This window comes from Neodiprion virginianus, chromosome 2, assembly GCF_021901495.1.
Source record: "Neodiprion virginianus isolate iyNeoVirg1 chromosome 2, iyNeoVirg1.1, whole genome shotgun sequence".
NCBI lineage: Eukaryota > Metazoa > Arthropoda > Insecta > Hymenoptera > Diprionidae > Neodiprion > Neodiprion virginianus.
The window spans coordinates 30,803,245-30,824,348 of NC_060878.1; the positions used below are offsets into that span (position 1 = coordinate 30,803,245).

General features: G+C 40.7%; 2 protein-coding genes across 2 annotated transcripts in view; one reads left to right on the forward strand and one right to left on the reverse strand.

The window, feature by feature from the left end:
• Positions 1-657: 657 nt before the first annotated feature.
• Positions 658-21,104, forward strand: part of LOC124298687 (laminin subunit alpha-1-like) — a 155,252-nt gene continuing 134,805 nt past the window's right edge. The window contains exon 1 of the mRNA XM_046751042.1: positions 658-1,185. Coding sequence (XP_046606998.1) covers positions 1,068-1,185 — 118 coding nt within the window. The 5' untranslated portion in view covers positions 658-1,067. The remainder of the gene's footprint in view (positions 1,186-21,104) is intronic.
• Positions 12,849-18,166, reverse strand: LOC124298690 (integrin beta-PS-like). Its single transcript, XM_046751047.1, has 15 exons — positions 17,974-18,166; positions 17,401-17,605; positions 17,013-17,241; positions 16,862-16,928; positions 16,284-16,454; positions 16,109-16,207; positions 15,872-16,039; positions 15,643-15,798; positions 15,449-15,580; positions 14,671-14,952; positions 14,389-14,601; positions 14,178-14,300; positions 13,817-13,985; positions 13,583-13,722; positions 12,849-13,490 (listed from the first exon to the last, which is right to left on the reverse strand). The coding sequence occupies exons 1-15, from the start codon at positions 18,118-18,120 to the stop codon at positions 13,407-13,409; spliced, it is 2,385 nt and encodes a 794-aa protein (XP_046607003.1). The 5' UTR covers positions 18,121-18,166; the 3' UTR covers positions 12,849-13,406.

Sequence of the window (21,104 nt, forward strand, 5' to 3'; positions counted from 1 at the left end):
TTAATTTTGACAAACTTGAAACAATTTTTTTTATAAATAACGTCCAGTTACGACAGAGGATTCGGGCAACAAACCTTCAATCTTATCTGAAAATTCATCTTCTTCAGGAGCAAAAAATCGTAATTCGAAGGAAAACCGTGGAATCGGTACAAAATTCCGAAGACGAAGAATGTTGAAGAATGAAGTATTCAGAGAATGCAGTTAAAAACATAGTGGGACAATTTTCAGACTGCAACATCCAATAAGACACTCAAACTAAATTTCCAAAAAGATATCAGATAAGATCGTCAAATATAGAGGTCTGCGAATTGGGGGTCTTTTGGTAAATCTGTTAAACACAAGAAAACTCACCAGCAACGTGTAAAAAATTGTCTCTCCGCTGGTGCCATCTGTGTTTCCGATGAATAACCGCGGGCCAACACGGTAGGGATTAAGACTCGAAAAAAACCCTTCACCGAAATTCAAGCCAGCTTTTCGGCTCCATATCTTTGAGGAACCAGACCGCAATTAATTGGCCACTCTTCATCGCAGGCGAATGTTCGGCCATGGTGTCAGACTCGACGAAAGGGCTACTCAAAGGTTTCCTTAACATCATCGTCGGCCCTCCGTGCTCCGTCGGAGGGGTCGAAGGACGTCGAGGCGCGTGCGTCGCGACGGTGGCGCCTTTCGAACCCTTCGGGGCGGCTTTCGGGGTGGATCGATAGTCCACGCGGCCTTTTTACTGCCGAAAGCGGTGTAAACCGTATTCTCAGATGCCAATAGCGTACGCACGTCGTACTCGAAAAGACACCTTCCGGTCTCCGTTGCAGAGGGAGGTTTCTCTTGGCGCCCCCTTCGCGTTCCCCGGCGTTCCTCGGCCCGTTTTCTCATCTCCGTACCGCAACCCCCGGGGGCCGAATTTCGCGTCCACCCGACTCGCCGCCGTTCCTCGGCGCCGCCGAACCCCCTGGGGATTTTTTGAGGTTATGCAGGAAGCCGGGGGTGCCGCGCTATCGAACGCTCTCGAAGAGCCCCCGATGCCACGGTTCAGGCTCAGGCTCGCCTTTATACCCGACGGCCGCTAAAACATGGCTGCTACGTCGTCGGGGTGTCCGAAAATGGGGGCCATCGTCCCTCTGCTCGTCCTACTCGTCGGCCTTCTTCTCGTCCTCTCGCGCAACGCCGCCGCGGAGAAAAGCAAGGAATGTAAGTATACGGAAACCGGATGCATGCATTTTAAACATTATCACACCTACACCCGACGCCTTACATTGCTTTTCTCACATCGGGCATGCTTTTACTCTGGCGGGATGCTTTGATTCTGCGCGGTCATTTTTCTTTTCTTTTTTTACTCTCTTTCCTTTAACCTTTTTCTTCGCCAGACTCACATTGTTACACCGGGATGCTCATAGACTCTCCACTCGCTCTTATCATGCTCTCGTAATCGACAAACCATTCGTGTAATGTCCAAAGTAAACCTCGCGCCGATCCTTCAAAATTTACCCGGAAGTAATGGAGCGTTTAGTTAAGGATCGTCTAGCTATTTTAGCCACTTACAAAGTGATGAATTACCCGTTTAGTTAATGGGAACGGTAATACGTTTTTATAGATTCTTCAGTTTTTTTAAAATTTTTGTTCGATCGTTTTCGTCGTGTAAATGTTACTGCACAAACCCAATTTATATCGTTGTTTCTAATAAGTATTTCTTCGACTTGAATAAATATCGCGTTAAATAGAGATTGGCTATATCAGCTCTACCGAAGTTGTCAAACGAAAAACTGTGCAACAATATTTCATGCACCTGTTTTTTCTTCATCTTTTCTTGCCGCTGTAATGTTCTGAAATGTGATCAATCGAATTTTAGTAATCCAAAATCGTGAGGTAACTTTTAACTTGAATTTTCACGTCCATTAATGAACCCAGAAAATTTGCAGAGACGTTGCGATGGTTTTTTCACGCGGAATCAAATTTCGAGTTTCAGAATAACATGCTTTGCTGTTTCAAGCCATAAACTGGGATGAAATTTTTGAAAATTTTTGAAATTGTACATTCTTTCGGACATTGAGTCTCATATCTCACACTTCTACATACAAGTTAAACCCTGATAAATGTTTTACATCTTTGCGCATGTTTCGAAACTTGATCCAGAACGTTTTCAAATAAATAATTTATCTGCTTTCCAAATATCCTGTACTCTGTCTAAAACACATTTTACATGCCATTCTAAACCTAATAACAGATTAGCTACGAATCTAATCATGGTGACACTCTTATCGGGAACTATTCTCAACTTCAGTTGATTCTAAAATAAATTAGGTACCTTTGAAATTTTTCCCTTTAGGTTAAACCACGATTGGACTAGAATCAAGATCAAAATCGAACCAAGCGTAAGGCCGCCTTAGATATATGTGTGTAGTAGCTGCGAATACGCTACGAATACGGATTGTAACCATTTGAGATGAAAAAAAAATGATTAGTTGTGAAATAAATTATTAACGTAGGATTTGCTTAGTTCGCAGCATGCTCGGTAAGGAAAAAAAATATTTTGGACCCTCTTAACGCGCGAGTGTATATCAATGTATTTACCCCCCTCAAACTGGTGGTCAATTACTCGGGTTGGTCTGCACTTTGGAGCACGCGACACCTGTCACGCACTTTTTCCATCTGTATACCCGAAACTACGGTGTTGAACAATATTTTTATACAAGAGCTGCCCAGCTCATACACGAATCGCGGGTCAGAGTTATACGCTGCAAGAAAGCACAAAATTGATTTTAAATTTACGACCGGCGGTGGTACACGGTTAAACGGATACGGATGTCTCGAGCATCTGCGCGTTCTCATCACCGTTTCGATTATACACGGTTCACGGTTCAAAGTTGATCACTGATACAGAACAAGCAATTTTATCCGTATCTCGTGAAAGCTGCAGGAGATACTCTCGCGAATTATTTCTATGGATTTAATTCTCTTCGGTTAAATATCCTTCGGTACCTATGCGAAAAACACGATTGCCTTCAACGGGCGACGAGGGACTTGAATTTTCTCTTTGAAGAATATGTCAAAACAGGGAACAGCGTCAGTTGAATTTCGACAAATTGAATTGATTTATTTCATCGCCAGAGACGTGGAAACTCGGCAACAAAAGCCTCCGTTTACAAATCGTTTCCCGTCGTATAATGTACGACTAAATTCTTCGCACATTAATCTTTGGTATTATACGTTTCATAAATTGATATTTTGTAATATAAGGGATATTTTCCAATGTGTTGAAATTGGTTTCATTTTCTCGTAAATCGAGAGGAACCTGCAGATTCCGGACGGAGGGAGTCAAAGTTTGGGGGAAAAACAATCGATGTCACGAATAAAAGTCGAGATTTATTAGCTATTATGTTTTGCGCTCGGTCCTCACAATTTCAACCGTAAAATATTCTCGTAAAAAAGTGCTATTGCAAACCGTAAAGCTAAAGCACTATTGCCAAGACGTGGTAGGCTTTTCGTCGTCGGTGAGATATTCCTCGATTTACGGTAATTAGGTATGTTAATCGCAAGATTGTCCATAACTCATCGTGCTGCACGGTTAAATTTCTGAAGCGAGAGTTGAGCTCGATAGGTAGAAAATTATTCCAACTGGAGCAATAATAACAGAGCCGTTTTCAAATGTCTCTGATTTTTGCAGAACAGAATAAAATGGAATAGTGTAATCAATCTTTCGCCATTTCATTGCACGAATATCGACGATTTTTCTCCGTAGACGCGTGTAAAATTTCCAGTCAGAATAGTTTCAAGCCTTATCAATATACAACATGTATGTAAAGCTGAAAACGTTTGAATGCATCCTTTCGCTCGGGTATTTTCCATGTATGCTGAGCTTGCGCGAATCTTTTCTCCGGAATGAAAACTCTGGTAGAGACCCAGATCGTTTTCCTGCAAGCTCGTTGCAGAACCTTCGTATCAAAGTCAGGATCGCTTTACTTTTCTTTCGTTTCAACTTTATTTTTCTTTTTTCTTTTTTTTTTCCCTCCCATTTCGCCTCTTCTCTTTTTCGTGTACTTGTTTGCTCTGGAGAAATAAACCGTTACATTTATACAGCTGGTTGTGAGCAGAGGTTGGCAGAGTGCTCGAAAGTGTGAAGGCTCGATTTTCGGAGTACACGATTAAATTCCCCATTAAATGTTGAAGCCCTTTTGAGTAAAAGATGACTCCTCGGTTTAGTGGAGCTAATTTCGAAACTCGAAACAGCGCTGAGGGTTTCGCCCCGAGGCGAGGCTGCGGCGGTTGCGGCGGACAAACAAGTCCTTTCTCTCTTGAACGTGAAAAATATGAAAAGAGGTATTTTTGTTTTTCCCTTTTCACGCGGGGTTTGAGATTGTGCGAGGCTGCAGGCTGTCGAGGACCGGGCCAATAGCGCGGCTTAATTTCATTAATATTCCCCGCGGTCGTTGATGGGAAAATCTGAGCCAATGTGAAATATTTCGGCATTTGAGGGATAACGCGGTGGGGTGAAGGGACTTTTTGTTCGCATGATGGTTAATTTATTTTCGCTTTATATAAGGATTATATACTGACGCGGGGGAAAAAAAAAAAAAAAAAAGAAGCAGGGGACTAAGTGTAAAATATTACAGCAGTAGATATATACTATACACGTATACGGATAGTTGTAATTAATTATAGCGACGGCCAGGTTAAGTTGTTAAACCGTGCGATAAAGTTGATTTTTACATAACTACCGAATGTAATTCCAACGATATCACAGCGGCTTAATTCCTAATTGTTTCGCGTAAGCCTTGAAAATCCTGTTGAATATTTAGCGAGCTTTTACCTCCTCGGCGGCAGCTTGGACGGCGGAATTTGATGACTTACTTAAACTCATCGTATCATTATTTTTAATCCTCCAAAGTCTTGACACAGCTATGCCAAAAATGTGCTGCACGCACACCTGCTGCGCCTTCCGAGCATGGCAGAAACCCAAGTTCACGAACAAAACACGCTAATTGGCGAACAAAATTTTTGCATCATAATAACAAAAAAACAAAAAAAAGAGAATCCCGAATTTATTAAACCGACGATTAAAAATGAAAATTCACCTCTCCCTGAAACTTGATTTCACGCCCAACTGTCGTGATGTTTTAAAAGCCGTAAAGAATGCGGTGATATCAAAACAATTGAGATATAACGGATTGTTGATCCACAAAGATCAAACTTGTACTAAACCCGATGGTTTTATTACAACAGTTTCTTTTCTCGCCTTCGTCCCTTGGACCCTTCTTTGCGTCGTCTTCATCTCGTTGCTTGTCATTACGTTATATCGCAAGGGCTAAAGATGCAGAGGGACGAATAAGATTGCTAGCTTACCGGTTCTTGCACTACCCTCAAAAACCCTTGTCAGGCCGATTGGCGGTTCAACTTCTTGCAGTTAAATTCTATCCGACTATCCCAACCCGGCAAGAACTTCTGCAAAGATGATTTATATCGACAACTTGTTTTCTGGAATCCCAGGACATACCCGCACCGGTCTAAAACGCTTTCCATATCGAACGCTCAAGGTGTGCTCGAGTGTTGAGCTCGATTTAAACAACACAAAACGCGAATCCAAGTACGACTGAAAATGAATTGCCTGGAGCAATGAGCCGCGTTGATGTCCTATACGTGAACAGTGGAAGCGTGTATTTTTTTTTTCAATCTCGTTGAGTGAAGTCTACCAAGGGATGAAAAACCAGGAGAGAAACGCTCTCTGCACCGGATCGTTCACCGGTGGAATTGATAAAATTTCCACGTCCGTGCAGCCTCCGGCGGGAGTCGAACGATACAAATGGAGTCTTAGATAGACGTTGAACAATCCGACTGTTCAATCGCGTTGTGAAATTAATCAAGAAAACGTCCAACCTGAGCTCTCCGAGGTCCATTTCCCCTGAAGACCGCGGGGATTTTGCGGCCTGCAGAGTTCCAGAGAGTCTGAGGGCATTAAACCGTGGCTGATGGTAGGTATAGCGGTGTTAGAATGGGGTTAAGCCACGCGAGAGAATACATGGCTGTCGTTGTGGAGGCGGCTGAGTGAAGGAGAGACCTGCAGCAGGGGAATTTCTACCCTTTGCAAGAGTTTATTATGCCTGTCTGGAAAAGCCGAGGTCAACTTTGAAAGGACGAATCGTCTCAAACTACCCCTGATGGTCAGAAACGAGACCGTACTCTTGCCGACAAACTAATTACTCCCAAGAATTTACATAACGGTTGTACGCTGACCGCGCCATTGCTTCACGACTAGCTTGTTAATTAACGCCTCACGGAGTGGAGCGTCCCTTGGCTTGCATATGGTTATCAAATCAGAAATAACGACGTTTATTCGGAACTTTAAATCGCCGGATCAAAATTAGCTTGTTGAACAGAAATGAAACGAGAGGGCTTACACGAGGTTAACATTTCTGGATTTTGCGACGATTGCCAGTTAACGTTTCGTTACTCGTTGACATCACGCGGTGTACTGAGTAGGTTCTTTCTTCTAAAAGAAAAAAAAAAAAAAAAACGGAATATCGTTTTATTTTATGGATTCAAGTGGAGAAACAGTAGTTTTTTTATTTTAGAAAATCGTGTGCTTAATTATAAAGGTGTACGTGTTTATGATCGAGGGGGTGGTTTATGGCAGCATAAATACTCAGCTTTGGTTTTTCCTTTGCTATTTGGGTAATTAATTCAAATCTGTACAACTCTGCGGTAAAAATAATTGCCTCGATCATTTTTGGCTAAGTCACCCTAAAAACTGATGGCTTTTTGCATACATGGATTAGTGGTAGACGAGAGAATGAAAAGAAAGTTTTGACGATGTAAGTTTGACAAAGAAATAACAAGAGAAATACGTATTAAAAGCTTAAGTAGTACGAAATAAAATGAATTATTGTACGGAAAATAAAAATGTGACAAGCAAAGTGTACAACGTTTATTAACACTTGTAACGGGCATTTCATGAAACTCCAATATTTTTCATTCCGGGAAAAAACAACGTTTGACATGGATTAATTCGAAACCGGTGTTTCCAAGTCAATAAAGTAGCGACAATAATAAAAATTACGCTGTCTGATTAATACTATGGAAAATGTTGAACCTGCTTTACCCGGTATATAAAAGTCCTGCAGCCTGGCTTATAAATACCATATATACGTATTAGGTATAGGTTGGCAAACGTGGTAAGTGAAATGGAAGTAAAGCAATTTGAGGAGAAAATGAGAATCGCGTTGACTGCAGCGTGAAATTTTTCAAAGGTACACGTATATGTATAATGTATATTTATATACCTGAATGTATATCGTCTGAACACATGGATAAAAAGGGACGAAGCGTTATTTAGGTTCGTCGTTAAGTTGAATTGTTTTAAGTCACGGTTCGCACTCTTCGGACGGCTATCCAAGTACATTAGGTTCTCCATAGGTATAATAGCTCCATACCATAGCAGAAACATCTCCAAGTCTTTACCAACTTGTCAGATGCAATTTATACCGCGGAGATGCAGGCACAATAAACTTGCCCTCTTCATCACCCGAGTAAAACCACTTTGCTAAACTTCTATGCGTATTATCTACAATACACCTGCGCTTGAGTATAATAATGCGGAAATAAACTCGTTGGTACAAAACTACCGGAACAGAAATCCGAATGAACAAAAACGCCCGTCTTTTTGTCCGAGTCGTAACTGATTCGAAGGGCGCCAGATATTATGATTTCTTTCTAAATACGAGATATTGGCAATCTTATAATCTGACCAACGTTTTGACTTCTCATCTGACGGTGTGATTCCCGCTGCTTGAAAACTCTGAAAATATTCATGAATATACATATATATACATATTGATGGAAGAAAACTAGTGTTTCAAATTACGTCAAAACCCGTCCAATGTTGTACCGAGTGTATAGGAATGGTCAATTCTGCAAACTGAAACTAGAAGATGTGGAAATTTAAAAAATTCTGTGTTATATCTTATATCATTACATACTCGATAATTTTTTCAGCCTAATTTTATTCCAATCCGTCGAGTTGTTTCGTACGAATTCAATGAACATAATTTACTACTTCCATAAGACTGGTGAATAAAGTTTTTTTATAGTGTATTTTTGACAACGACGATTTTAAAAAGATCCCGGCTTTTGGATCGTCGTTATAATCTATGGCAATTGAAAAAGAAAGTGAAATGAAAAAAAAAAAAAAAATCTTAATTGTGGCTTTGCGACGTGTTACGAAGGGCCATGGTCTGTGACCATCGAACATAGCGAGCAGAGCCATATTTAATTTTCACAGTTATTAAGAACGCCTTCATGTACCATTATAAACGTACACGAGGAGCTGGGACTGTGTTGGGCTTTATTTTATTCCATCGGTGACGATGCGTGGCTGGGGAAGTCAGTACGCGATTCGAACGCGCCGGGATTCGAACCGACCTTCGGTCGGGCGCTTCGGGCTTCGAACGCCGCGCCCGAAACCGCGCGGCCATCGATACTGCCGTTTACAAATGTGTAAAACGTCTATTTCATTCACTGATCCGTACCTTCGTTAATTACCGAATGAAAAAGAATAGATCAATCAGTCTAGAACTGCATATTTCAAAGATGAAATTAGTCAGATTCATTTTTCTTACGTAGCATAACACCATTTTGTATGAAATTAACTGAAATAGATGTGTGTGTAGGTACATACGAAAGTTTTTTTTTTTTTTTCTTATACTTATTACTTGTGATATTGAGTCAGTGAATTATATCTCAATTTGATGTTATTTTCACATGCTTATTAAATATAAATCTATATGATTAGATCGACTCTGTATTTTATTGCATGTAATTAACACACCATTTTTAAATAAATTATTCATGAAAACGTTGAATTCACAAAGCACGCGGTCGCGAGTTATAAATAATATCATACCGTGGCGGATAATTCACACGTTAAACAAAGGCTGCATATTCGCGCTCGTTCTTAGCTAGGACGTCTATAGACGAGATTCTCGAATACGGAAAACCCCGCAGTCTTGCTCTACAGGTATACAATACTCGTCCGTAGTTTCGCCCTATCCTTTTGTCCGTAGATTTTCACATTGAAAGGCGAACTTATATACCTAGACGTCACAAAGGGTTTCTATTGCCGGTATATTAATCCATGGGAAATTGAATTTTCGAACAAACTCTTTCGTTCCGTATCGATTGTGAATGACAAATCTGCGCCGATGTCTCAATTTAATGGGATTTAGAGGTAAGTCGTCTGCAACGTCAAATTGGGAAATCCGCTATCTGGAATAAGCTGTGTGCAGACTCGATGCCCATTTGAAACCGAATGCTTTATCGAAGGTGCCGGTTACACCTACAGCTATACGAACTTTACGATCATACGGTTTATGCTCATTTTTCTTCTTTACATATGTTCTCATTTATAAAATGTATGCGGTATAGTATAGTATAGTCGATTGTTGCCGATATTTGCTGCGAATATTATTTCATTGCCACATTTTTTATGACGCTAGAATTTCTTTCTTTTCCTGCTATTATTGTGAAAAAATGGTGAGAATACAGGGGAGTGAAAATCAGTTTGACTATCTAAAACATTCAAGTTGAACTTTTCTTCTCCGAATATTTATCTACAATTTAGAGTAAATTCATCAGTTACGATTCATTGATATCTTAAAGCAGTCGAATGAAATATGATCCAACGATTGAGGATGTAAGTGTATTATACTTTCCTTTTAACATTAGATGTTAGAACCGAAATACTCGCAATTCCATCACCGTTACTCCCTGCAATGCCTGGTGAAAAAAAGTTGACCGTGTTTCGCCGGTAGAAATATAGTCGAAAGTAAGCATCTACGATATATTATTTTCCCGGGGTTTTATCGCTCCCCGGAGAGCAGTATAAGTGGGAAGGTGAACCTCCTTGCGTGTCTGTGTGGGTGGATGGGTAGGCTCAGTCATGCAGACTGTGACGTATTTTGAAGCTTACCTGCTAGTTTCCGATGCACGGAAATACGCGAGCTGCATCACAATCGGTGATGTCTTGGCGCGGACGCTCCGTGAAAGATAAAAGAACAAAAAGTATCGAGGGGCGATGCGAACGGGGAAGAAGAGACGAGGGTTCGAGCCATCGGACCAAGTTAAAGAGACACGACGAACAGCGAAAGCTTGCGATCGGAAACTAACATCGGACAAAAGCACCCTTCGTAATCCGGCGAATAGCTCGTATACAGGGTGGTCGATTGTAATCTCCTCAGGCACATATCTCGGAGACGAAAAAGCATTATGTACAAGGAAAGTTTTGTACAAATTTTGGTGGGGTTCAAAGGGGAAAATTTATATTGGTATGGGTCATCTTTTGTAGGATTATTGTGCGATCTTTGAGATTTTGCGAGTAACGTCTGATTTTAGATAGAGAACACGAGTTTCGGATATGAGCAGCCGATGGCCAGATCAAAGACGAATTCAAAAACTTGAAAAAAAGAGTCGTAATTCATAGTCGGTGATTGTAACCGACCACCCTGTAGATCTTATTTTTGCCATACGCTGTTGATCTTATTTTTGACGTATTTCTTGGCAGAAAATCAACTCCGGGGAAATAAGTTTAGTTTCAAAAGTATTCCTGAAATAATTGGAAAAGTATAATATTTCAAGCTCGTTAAAGCTTTGGTTTCGGAGTAGACTGGCATTTCCCGTCAATCGATTAGAAACGCTTAATTTTATCTCTCGTATTTCTTCGTTTTATTCCTCGGAGGCTTCTTCTGTCTTCGCTATTTTTTTTTCATCTATATCAGCAGTAGCGTCGGCAATGTTGGCGAGTGTTGCTGAAAGAGGTAGAATACAATTGAGAAGAATACACGGCGCGGACTGATCATGAAAATCCTAAGTGAAAACCCGTACATGAGTATAAAAATTACAGGTGAAAGATAAATGAAAATAAAACTTTCCGACGGTGCTGTAAAATATACGTCCGTCTGGGTGAAATATCGCGATAGAAATAAGAAGCTCGTTTCTAGTGACAGCGTCGATGATTAACCGGGCAATTCGAGGTTGACTCGAAGGAGGCACAATATGTGAGGTGAAAATACGACACGAAGAGAAAAAGAATGACGAGAAGTGGAGATGTAGAACTTGGAAAATTGAATACTCGCCAGAGAGCAGCAGAGCTGCACCGCAAAGTGGCAACTTTTTTTTTCATCATAGTACATAGTGGAAAACGAATGACAGTAAGTGTTTCTATTTGCGTCAGTGTTTACGTGTATGTATGTACCGTAGGAAGGTTCGCCGCGAACCGTTAATTGCCAATTAACACCGATCGTTCGGTACTCCGTACCACATCTATCGGTTCACCGTCGATAAACCATCGATTCCGGTGCACCGTTATAGACGTTCATACACACATACCTTTATACGTACAAGTATCTCGCCATTATTGATTCGATAACTAATAGCCACGTTGTATTACTTGAAACTATCTTTATTTCGAAAGTGCAAAAGCAGCTGGATTCGGGCAATTCTCATTAAATAACGCGCGCGCGGGTCACAGCGCAGCTTTGGTAAACGACGATTAGCCCTGTTGAACGGGGGTGAACTGTAATTGTGGCGGTGTAAACTCACCTTCCGCATCGCAGCTTCATCCCCCGCATCACGCACTGCATAAAAAGTGCACCACTAGACTCGCGGTTCGTGTCTCTACCGCAGGATCTCCGTATAATTAAGGTACTCTCTGAATTACTCGAACACGCACCGCAGTGCTGTGTGGGTACTTCGGGTGTTTGAACAGCTGTAGATTAACCGACTTTATGAAACGAACCTAATTAAAACGTCACCGTTACGGCGCGACGTATTCTGCAATGTTGGACAGGCCTAAGTTTGTTTAAAAATTATATTACTACATATTGCGTTTACTTATCTCAGCTGGTGTCGGAACGGAAACCACTAGAATTATATTTATCTTGTAAAGATAAGAAAGGAACGTTCTCGGGAGTACAAGAAACCACGAGAAAAAAATCTGTCTATAAGGTTATTACTGCACTGAAACTTTTTTTTTCCCCGCTTTACTTCCTCCTCTTTTTCGACCAGCGAAATCATCAGGCACGAATTATTTTACCGTACGCACTGATTACGTTGAATTCATGTCTCCGAAGCAATTCGTGAGATATCCTTATTTAGTGTGACCGCGTCTTATAGCCTACTTCGTAGTATGTTTTCATTTACATCAAGTCTAATTGATCGAGACCATGTTGAACACCAAAAATAACATGATGAATTAGTTGATTAACAGTTTATCGAAGATATTGTTACAAAGGGTGAAATCACCCGTTTTGCCCCCCTATCCAGTGATTCAGTAATCATCGTAGATAAAAGATGCGTAAAGCTTTTATATGCTAAAAGAAGAGTAAGGTTGCTGTGGCAACCATTATTATTGTAAAAATGGTCTTGTTTCGGACGTTAAATCGATAACACGCATTTACCATTAAACGCATTTTTCCTCGTCTTTTAATTTGCTGACTGTTTATTCGCTTCATAAGCTCACGAACTTGTTTAATTTATTTTGTAACGCCCAGTTCGTTACAATGTAGTGGGCGAACTTCTCATGGCTGTTACATCACCTTTTCACTTATTTTTCCACAGAATGACGGAGTATTTTCAACTTTTTACGAATTCCTCGTGCGGTTCACAGTCTTTTTTCCCTGGTACCTGTAATGCCGTTTCTTCAATGCGCACTTTTTCTCCATATAGTGCAAATATGCTTGACTACATTTTTCATACGCCCATCAATTTTATATTCTCAAAACCACAGTTCCCCTCAACTTTGTAAAGATTCAGAAAATTTGGAGCAGTAATATTTGCTTTGAGGAATAGGAAGTAATGATTATCCTAGGTAGGTACGAAGACTAGTATGTTTATTATGGTTGATAAATTTGGTCATTGACAAATTTTTAGTATTCTTATTATGGTTATAACATATAATAGTTGTAATGTGCTTTTAATTGTAATAGCGAAATATACAATGATTAACTGAATTGGGCCAGTTCCGCATACTGAAGAACCACAGGTTTATCCGATTATGGATCCCTGGTACTATTCACGATAGAGGAGATTTCATGTAATATAAGACAGGTATACATATAAGAAAAGAAGAAAAAAATTTACCTACAATAAAACTGATTTATTATCCGGCGAAGATAGTTGACCGAAATTATTTTTACTCCAACCCATTATAGTAGAATATTTAATAGGTTCATGATGGTAAATTCCTGTACTCAAAACACCGTTAAGCGCTCAATTGTTTGAATAGTGATACGACAACTTGATTCGGGAAGACAAATGGCTTATCACTATATGTTAAGAAGCTAAAAGGATTTATAATAATTGGACAGACCTAAAAGATAAGTTACGTATTCTGTATGACGGAAATATGAGCAAGGGTTTGAAGCATTCTAAAATTCATCGGCTTCGCGAAGAGAGCTGAAGGTGGGGTTTTGGAAAGTTGTCACTGCATCAACGTAGAGTGGATTTCGAGTCTGCAGCAAAAGAAAGGATGATGTAAAATTTACATTAACGATTGAACAATAAAATTTGTTTCTAGATTTCAATCGAAATAGCGTTTCCATACCTGACCCCATTTTGGATTCGCACGCTCTTTCTCGAATTTCTGGAACTCTCTCTTGTCGTGGACATGCGTTGCCACCTTCCATGCCAGGATAGTCAGCAATCCCAGTAACAAAGTAACAGCCATCACGGCGAGAGTCACAGCTGCGAGAAAAAAACAATCATTTCACCGATTCGATAACGACGTCGAACGGAAGAACCGGTCGATATAAACAAGTCTCGGTCTGAGAATTCCTACCAACGAAATCATCGATCAGGGGATACTTTTTATCCTTTTCCGCGTTTACATGGATATCCTTGCCGTTGTAAAAGTATGTAAAAACGAACGTGGATCCGTCACCGGCCGGAATTTGGCAATAGTGTTCTTCTGGGTTTTTCTCGTCAGCGTTTTTCTCAATCGCGTCAACCTAAAATCAAAGAGAATCGACCTTCTGCAGTAAATAATCTGGATTTTTTCCGTTTCGATTCCTCGGATTCGAGGTGCTCGTGTTGTGAATTCTATTTCGTCCAGCCTGCTGCACAAATTGAATCATGTACAGCAGACTGCACGCAGGTTCGATGTAAAAAATCTTTCCGAAGATCGCGTTCGACGTACTTGCCTTTTTAATATTGTATTTACCGCAACCATCACAATCCGGGGATTTCACGTGGATACTGCCGGCATTATGCACAACACACTCAACGCAGTCTTTGAGCTCGTCGCACTTCTGACTCGGGCACGACTGAAATAGAAGAAACTTTATGAATTTTTCGCTCCCGGTTACGCGATTGCCAAAATCCAAGCGCGTGCGAACAGTAAGACGAACGCACCGGGCATTCCTCGCAGAATTCTCCGTGCCTCTTCTTTTCCTTGTCGCACACGCACTTTCCGCCTTTGCACTCCCCGGCGCCGCTGCAAGCCTTGGCATTTTTGACCGGCGGGAAACACGAAGACGTGTCAGTTTCCAATTCGCATGCTTTTCCGCCCCATCCATAGTAGCAGGCACACTTTCCGCAATCGCATGTCCCGTGCCCTCCGCACATCTGAAATCGACGCGACTTTTCAGTATCCGTTTCGCACAACGTGACTCGCAAAGCGACTCGTCGACTCACCAGGCCGTCGTTGGATCGTCGGCAAGAGTTGTCGTCGCATTCGCAAAATGTGCCCTTAATGTTTTCCGAGAAGCAGCAGCACTTGCCGTATATGCATCGTCCCTGATCACTGCACAGAACCTCGGACGTGTTGCTCGCCCGACAGGCCTGAGTCAGCTTTTCCGCCTCCTCCTCGTCTTCGTCCTTCTTGCTCGGGCAGTTTTTCCCGAAGAAATCCCCGTCGTACGTGCAAACACCGCAATCAAATTTCTCGTAACTTCGGCAATGCGAAGCTTCTGAGTTCTGTGAGAATCGGGAGAAATTTGTAGGGAGAGAAATGAATTTGCTTCAGAAATCATCCGTACGTTGAAGATTCAATGCGGCCTTGGAAGAATTTTTATAAGTTACGTAATTTACCAAACCAGCACGACTGTTACGATTTCAGTGGCCTTAAGCCGTGCAGTGAAATTTAACTTTTCGACGTTGACGTATGTATCTTCAAATATCAAAATCAACGTATCTGAAACGCAAAAAGGGCTCAACAGCCTCATCCTATGTATAATGCTTAATAAATACGCGTCAGCGCATTTTCCTTACAAGCAGAAATAAAGAATTGGCGTAAATTCTTCGAAATCGCAATAGTGGATTCCTAAAATTCGTGCCATTTCTATATTTCGGCGTCAAGTGAAAACGCGTTGGAATGTTTTTGTTCAGAATTGGATATAGAATGAAGCTGTTCAGCTTTTTTGCGTTTGTGACACGTGGACTTCGATATTTGCACCTCTTTAACACATTATACCTTAGGCTTGTCTTTCGAGCATTCGCAGCCGCACAGAAGCTCAACGTTAACGATAAGTTTTTCGTTGATTCCTTGTGGCCGAATTTCGATGGTCTGATGCCAATCTTCTTCTCGCTCCGGGCAGGTTATTGCCTAGAAATAAGTGATCGGCGTTTAGCTTTCGCAAAAATGAAAGAATCGACGTGATATCTGACCTTTATTTCGGCTACAAATTCGACGGTATCGTTAATGTGAATGTTGTCGCATTTATCTCGCAAGTTCTCCTCCTTGCCCGAACACTTCGAAAGAAACTGAACGTCAATGACCTTCGAGGATGTCCGACTTGTCATCGTGACAGATTCGACTAAACTCTGAAAAGTGGCCGATCGTTAGTTCGAATGTCTTGAAATTACCACGAAATATTTAATAGAGGAGCCTGCGAACCTCGTATTCCTGCCTGATTACTTGTAGAACGTTGTCAAAGTCACTACCAACAGTTCGAACTGTGGAACCCTTAATCACGCGTGTTATCCCTTTATAGACCTCCTCATCTTGAGAGCGAAATACCAGAAAAAGTATGTTCACGGAGTTGTTAGCAGCCTGGTGATTTATCTATCGAACACATAAATTATTTTCCTGTTTAAACTTGAAATCCAAATACCACATTACGTCATGATTCACCTGGCCAATGGAGGGAAAGTCTTGAAGTTCCGCATGTGTATAATACCCTGATTCATCCAGATGGCACTGCTCGTCATTAGGTTCAGGCAATCCTCCGATCTAATCAGCAATAATTATCTTACAAAACTGGTCCCGTTCAACAAATTTTCAGAGAGTTGACTTGAAAACTACGCACCTTACCGTCACCAGCGATGTGAGGGAGTGCGTCACTTGCGTGAATAAGAAGATTTCGGGCTTTTGATCGCCAACCAATCTGTTCTCTACAAACGATGGATTGCATGATACCATCGAAACCGCTCTCGGGGACATCATTAACGCCTACATCAGGGCCAGGATCACCTACTTTCTAAATAGATCATCTCGATTACGATCAAAAAATTTTGCTCCTACGAAGTGGATTTACCGTTGTTGGTCGCGTTATGGTACCGTATGCGGTCATGGATTGATCCATCAGCGATTACATCAATCACATATAAAATCGTGGCCACGAATGCGTAGAAAATTTTATTTTTACAGTTTTGAGCATTGCAGAATTTGATTCTCGAATAATCGAATGATAAAAGTGTCTGTTGATATTTTCTTCAGGGTTTTTTTTGTGATTAATTTAATAATTGCATGTATCTACAGTACGAGAGAGAAATCCAACATTCGATAAATGTAATTAAAAATGGAGCACTGGCTGCAGTTAACGCTGCCTCTATTTCATCTAGTTACACCCGTACCAAATTGGGACTTTACCCAATAGTTACTTACCTCGAATTCTTTGAGATTTGTTGTCAGGTTGAGGCTGTGTTTGAAAGCGTAAGACTTGGGCAAAATTCTGAAACAAATTTAATTAATCTAGCAACTATTTATTTCACCTACGGAGAAGCTTAGATAAGAGTTTCAGTTTCTGCTCCATTACAAATTGTTATATAGGACGGTTGACGGGTAGTTTTTTTTGTCGATAAAGCTTCCAAATCCCAACTGGAAGTCGGATGTGAGGTGTTCCAGCTTGCGGGCTATCTCAGATCCCAATTTGGAAAGAGTAGCTCGAAATTCATCCATCGATATCGACAAATCGACAAGGAAATACAGATCCATTGGATAATCCCTGGCCCTTTTATACGCCAACTTGAGACGGTACTCTTTACCTGAAACGGTAAGTCGTTGCAATTGTACGATATATATTGTGCCATCATGAAAATTAGAATTGCGAAAACTTTCAGGAACTACGCTCTAATCAAGTACTGCAGATTGCACATCATAAGTATAAAACACCGAACCATAAATTGATCATATCTTATACGCACCCTTTCGAAGCCTCAAGTTGACACGTTGCGGTCGGAGCTGCACCACTTTCTCTCCTTCTTTTGCCGAGAAAAAGTTCGCGTCGTCAATTATGTTCAATTGGCTTGTGTAATTCTCTTTTTTCCCGTTCGTGCACCACAAGCTGTCCTCGGCAAGCTGACTTTCGTTCACACATCGTGATTTCGTGTCACTCGTTTTCCGGACATCCTACGTTAGAATGGCAGAAAACTTAAACTTGTGGAACCAGGGTAAAATGGCAGCGAGAAACCGAAAAAGTTTTCATTAGAATCCGGTTGTTGACCATTCAATGAATGCCCGTGAAAAATGAAAATATCCAATCAGATCTAAATATATACAAATTGGTCCAGATTTGTAATTTGTGGAGTTGTGTGGAGCTTAATAGATCTTATCACATCCAAGTATGCGGGACCCACCTAGATGTGTTATGTGTAGATCTAAATTATAGTTCTATAAGTTGTACGTGGTTAGATCGGACTTCGAACAAAATGTGGATGCAATGAAAATTATTCATTTTTTCCCATGGCTTGTAAGACTTGACGAAAGTCATATCTCACCTCGATGTTACACCAGATACAGCCCAGAGTTCTAATACACGCCGCGCAAGTCTTCTGCCCGGTACAACCACCGCGGACATTTTTCTGCCCAAGGATGACGGCCGATTCGAACGCAAGGATTATCACAGCACAAAACCAGACCCGCATATTTATAACTCTCGGGAGGGACTGAAGTCAGTAAGGCCAAGAATCCTCAGAACTTGGAGTCGAACGTTACGGTCAACTACGAAGACTGGTGGCCAGGATATGCATCAGAGTCAAACCGCAGACCAAGATAAAAAACATCAATTATACCATATTTGCAAAGTGGAACTAAGTCTTGGGTTACGGATAATCCAGTTTGAATATTTCTTATTTTCTTTTCTTGTGTGATTTAAAATGTCGTACCTTTTGTAAATTCATCAGTTTACCATCAACATTTCGATTATGCCTGTCTACTGCTGGTATTACATGAAACGTGTAATGAAAGTTACCTCAACACGGGGATATTAAGGGGAAAACATTTTTTTATTCTTTGTCGAGTATTTTTCGGAAAATTGTTAGTACCGAAGCGTAAAATTTTGCAAGAGACATGCTACTAATGGCAATGATTATCGATTTAGTACAATTTAGGATTTCAATCGGAAATCGTAAGCAATTTTGACGTAATCATACGAAATTATTTTGATTATTATGAAATCTTCAGTGAAACCGGGCAGCGAACAGGAAAGTATTGAATTGAATTCACGTAAATATACTCACTTTAGTAGGTTCCAGTAACTCGCAGTAATCACTACAATCATTTTCCAATTGGGTGTTTTTTATTGAGAAAGTAGGTATATAGATATTATACAAACATTCTACAGTAACATTGAAGTACATTATACATGTATTTACACACTTTCGTCAAATTCAATTCTTACTGCCTCCTACTGTGCACTCATACTGTGAAACTCGCAGCTCGGCGCCCTCGGATAGGCAACCGAAGTTAAATTTGCGACTTCTACTGGAATTTTTGAAATGCTACCCTCCAGAAATGGCAGTATTGCAGACTCGGACGTAGCTTTGATTCCTTTTTTACATTTTTATGAGATCTTTCTTTCAACCGATACAAACTATTGAGAAGGTGCCACGATGAAAATTTCCAAATTATTGTTTCGTACAACACCCTAGTATATTATACATATTATACGAAAGCAAATTAGAAATAAATATGTTCGAATTCTTCATCTTTTGATCAGCCCAATTGTTAAAAAATACAGTAGTTGCCTCCTCTTTGGATTCGTATTAAAGTAACTATAAATATATCAATCATGCTGCATGCAGGGAGGTATGCAAGTTCTCCACCATTGGCTGGTCAGAAGACTCTTGTAAAAATCAACTCAGTGCTGTCATTTGCCCCGTAAAATTTGAAACAACTGTAATTCAGGGTTCAGTTATTATTCATTCGACTATGATCCGTGTCCTTCTTGAACAATTATAACCGAACGGTATTTGCAAGTTTGCCATAAAGCGAGAAAATGCAAAATATTTTAAGTAAGCCATTTGAATGCTCCGTGCCTAATCATTCTGTCAACATTGTAAGTCAGTGGGAATCGCAAACCGAAAACATTATATGTGCAGCCATGGAATTTGTAATGCAATTTGCATTCCAAACGAATATTGAAACGAAATGCTTCCGTTGAGTATTTCGGTTAGGCAAGGCTCAGCGATTATTGTCGTTTTCTGACGTGAGAAGCAAGATCAACAGATTTCTGATCATTCTTGAAATCATGCTTTTCACTCAGAGACTTGAACGTAAGATTTTGGCAAGTTATCACTGCTCCTTTGTACAGTGGATTTTCATCCTACGAAAGAAGTGATTTTATATAAATTGAAATCGCTTGTCGATTATTGAGGGAAAGGATCTTTTCAAATGACAAAGAAAAGCATCGTCTCTTACCTGACCCCACTTGGGCCGCGTACGTTCTTTCTCAAATTTCTCGAACTCGCTCTTATCGTGAACGTAAGTCACGATTTTCCTCGTCATAATGGTCAGTAGTCCGATAAGCACAGGGAATATCACCGTGATAAGAATCACGACTGTGGTAAACGTTAAATTAACCCGATGACAACAATGCGTAAAACCATCGAGAAGAATCAGGACGTCTAATTCTTACTCGTCGAATTATTCACTGTAAACTTCCCTCCTGCGAGTAATCGCATCCGCAGATAATCTCTAAATCGACGGTCATTTTCTCACTGATTCCTTGTGGTTTGATTTCGATAGTGTCATGCAAATCCTCTTGACGCTTCGGGCACCGTAAGGCCTGATGAAAAATAAGAAAAAAAGCGCTTAGGTGACATGGGAGAAAAATTAATAACTTCATTCGAGACCTCTATTTACACGTCAAATTCCACAGTATCGATGTACGGGATTCCATCGCATTAATTCATCTGCACAATTCACCGTTCTCGTTCAAGCACCTGGAAAAAAACTTAAGATCCACGGATTTCGACTTCGAGTTACCTGTCATTCCCTTGCAAGTGAATTGATCAAACTCTGAAAAACAGTTTTTTATTTATTGCAGTGTCGCGTCGTGCTGTCAAGAGAAGAATTCACAAGCCGCGTATTGGTTCCTGATTAGTTTTACATTGTCTTCCGCGTTTCCTTGAACAACGTCTACTCGATAAACCAATTCTATCTGACATTTCTCGATTCATCTCGCTAATGTTTGCTGATTTCTCTGTGTCATTTGTAAAAATCGCATAAAACGATGTTGCAGCTGCACCACCTGGTCAACGTCTTTTTCGCGGAGAGCGAAATGTCTTCGTGTAAAACGACATTCGTCGTTGAGTCCACTACGTTTTCGTCTTACCACCAAGTATTCCGGTTGCTCTCGAAAAATGCTTTGTCAGCACAGTGTAAATATTCTTTTTATACATGTTTGGCAACTTGTCGAAGGATAGCAAATAAAACGATCCATAAGCAGGGGTTGAAATCATGCTCGACACGTCTTTCGAAAGTTTCATCCGCGGGGAGAATGTTAACGGTGTTAAACGCTGTATGTGATATCATTACACGTTAATTTCTTGGCGATACTTTCATGTATATGGATGGAGGCGATTTTCTAAACCTCTAAACGTTGAGATCAAGTGAAAACTCAGTGTCA

Excerpts from the sequence above, each read along its gene's own strand:
- LOC124298690 (XM_046751047.1), bottom strand. The coding sequence starts at position 18,120 with ATGCGGGTCTGGTTTTGTGCTGTGATAATCCTTGCGTTCGAATCGGCC. Across the intron at positions 16,455-16,861 it reads CAAATCTCAAAGAATTCGAG|AAAGTAGGTGATCCTGGCCC; the intron begins GTAAGTAACTAT and ends TGATCTATTTAG. Across the intron at positions 14,602-14,670 it reads GACGATCCAACGACGGCCTG|ATGTGCGGAGGGCACGGGAC; the intron begins GTGAGTCGACGA and ends CGTCGATTTCAG.